Source organism: Apteryx rowi, unplaced genomic scaffold (genome assembly GCF_003343035.1).
Source record: "Apteryx rowi isolate R43461 unplaced genomic scaffold, aptRow1 scaffold_1407, whole genome shotgun sequence".
In the NCBI taxonomy this organism is placed as follows: domain Eukaryota; kingdom Metazoa; phylum Chordata; class Aves; order Apterygiformes; family Apterygidae; genus Apteryx; species Apteryx rowi.
In genome coordinates this window covers 5989-8401 of record NW_020447650.1, presented here as the reverse complement: position 1 = coordinate 8401, position 2413 = coordinate 5989, and the positions used below count along the sequence as shown (strand labels likewise).

The 2413-nt window shown below is 65.1% G+C and overlaps 1 protein-coding gene across 1 annotated transcript; it reads right to left on the bottom strand.

Annotated features, from left to right (window-relative positions):
- Positions 1–1378: 1378 nt before the first annotated feature.
- On the bottom strand, positions 1379–2412 carry LOC112962018 (retinol dehydrogenase 2-like; the record flags this gene model as incomplete). Its single annotated transcript, XM_026057849.1, has 3 exons — positions 1379–1812; positions 1957–2120; positions 2324–2412. Coding segments are annotated over 3 exons (483 nt in total), but the record flags the coding sequence as incomplete, so codon positions are not given.
- Position 2413: the final 1 nt, after the last annotated feature.

Below are 2413 nucleotides of genomic sequence, written 5' to 3'. Positions count from 1 at the left end.
ACTTCTCCTGTCCCCCCCGCTGCAGCATTCCTGCCGGAGGAGCATCTTCCTCACCGGATGAGCTGCCTCCCTGCAAGCGCTGCAGCACAAACCCACGTGTTACCTGGGGCAGGTCCTGCCGCTGCTCTGCTCCGGCTCGGCTGGGCCCTTCTGCGCTGTCCACGCTCGCTTGGACGTGCYGTATAAATAGGGGCCGGCTTGGGGGAGCAGCCCCATCTCGGCCACTAAAGCAACAGCCGCCGGGGGAAGCAGGTGCTCGGATTGCTCCAGGTAAATCGATGGGAGAGGCGGGATTAGAGCAGTTGCTGCTGGAAAGCTTTTCATCCCTTAATTGCAATGCCCTGGCTGTCTTGCATAGAGCGATGTGCCAGCAGCTCTGTTTGGCCTTACGGCTGTTTGTTTTGGTGGGATGGATCCCAGCACCTTGCACAACCTGATCCTTCTCATTCCTCCCTCGCTCCCCAGTCAACAAAACTTGGCCCCCAGCTTTTCTTCCCTCTTGCGCTGGAGGAGCTGCTCTGGCCCCGGCAGCCCGGCCGGCGCTCGCCACCTCCGTCCCCCCCCTCCGTGCGAGGGTGGCGACAGTGGGCTTTTGCCCTGCTGCCAGCCGGAGTCGGGGGAGAAAGGGGACCGAGGGCTCCCTTTCCCAGCGCCTCCATGCGGGGAGTCACTGGTGCACTGGAGTTACGGGCTGGCTGCCCCGCTTGGTCTCTGCCCACCCCAGCGGCCGGGGCACCCGCGGGCCGTCCTGGGCGGGCCGGCTCTGCTCAGCYCTGCCCCGACACTTTCCTGCCCTGCTGCTCCCTTCCCTGGGGGCCGGAACCAAACCCTGATAAGCCGCCTGGWGCCCCGGRGGGTGGATGATCCCTCCCCACTCCCAGCTCACAGGAGCTGCATGGGGCAACGCTCTGCGTTCCCGTCCCCCCCCCCCCGCCTCCAGAGCCAGCATGCTGCACAGCTGGATCAGCGGCAGCGGCACAGCTGGATCTGCAGCGGCGGCACAGCTGGGCCCAGGGCAGCGCGGGGGAGGCCGCAGCTCCACGGGTGATGCCAGCACAGGGTTTGATCCACCGGGAGAAGCCGAACAGGCTCCGTATGTTTTCCAAGCTATGTGCTGGAGCGCGAGGCACTGAGATTTGCTTGGGCTGCCCTAGGGGAGCCGGGGCGACGAGGCCGCTGATGCCTCGGCCGCTGCTGCCCGGCTGCCAGGCACCGGGAAGAAAAGCTGCCGAGACTGCACGCAGGTCGCTTTTATTCATGTGTTGAACCCCAGCACCCAGCGAACGGGCCAGAAAAGAGTCACTGAGGCAAAAGTGACCGCAGCCCCCCCATTAATGTGCTTCAGGGTTCATCGCTGCTGATGCCGTCCGTCCCGGAYTCTCCTGCAGCAGCYGCCGGCGCCCCCGGGGCAAGTCTGGAAACTGGGTCCTGCTGGGACAGGAATCGGATTGACCGACTCGGACGGGTTTGCGAGCAGGCGACAGCTCGTTGTCACGAGATGTGCATCGAATAACTGGAAACTCAGGTGCTTTTGCAGAGCTGCCGGGTCCCCACGAGTGCGGCTGCTCCTGCTGGCAGGYGCCTACGGTGCSTCCCGCACTYCCTGGGCGGGTTTGGGGCAGAGCCGGGCGAGCACGGCGTCCGTCCAGGCTGTCGGCAGGTAGCTGAGGGGCAGGTAGAGCAGCTTGGCGTCCCAGCCCGCCGAGTAGCGGCTGCGGGGGTGCTGGCTGGTCAGCGCGTGCTCCATGCAGTCCGTGACCAAGGACAGGTTGGAGCTGCAGGTCTTCTGCAGCTCCTGGACTGACTTTAAAACTGCAGAAGCAAACAGACGGTCAGGCCGGCCGAGTCTCGCCTTCCACGAGCCCGGCGCAGCTGAGCAGGGCGGCTGGACGCAGGGTCCCGCTTCAGCTGCGGGAAGGGAGCAGCATCGCTTCAGCTTTTGGGTGGTGTACTCACGGCTCTTGAAGTAAGCCTCTCCATAACTCGCTCTGGTTTCCTCGGAGAGCTTCTCCCAGATGCATCGGAAAYTATCCTCCAGGGTCTGAGTGTTGGTGATGGCCGTGCTGAAGTAGCCCGGTTCGATGATGCAGACCTTCACCCCGAAGYGGCGCATCTCCAGCCTGGAAGAGAGCGGGAGCCGTGCGCTCGCGGGCGTCCTTCCCACGGATGCTGGCGTTGCTGCGGGATGCAGCCCTGCYGCAGCACGCGAGCCGGCATTTCATGGGACGGGCTCAAAGCAAAGCAGCGCGACCCCTGGGCTGTTGCCGTGGGTCCAGCATGGGACGTGGGACACCAGCACCTGGCTCTGCCGAGCGGGACTTACCGGAGGCTGTCGGAGAAGGCCTCCACGCCGTACTTGGAGGGGCAGTAGCCGCCGCCGTAGAAGGCGAGCCGGCCCAGGATGCTGGCCACG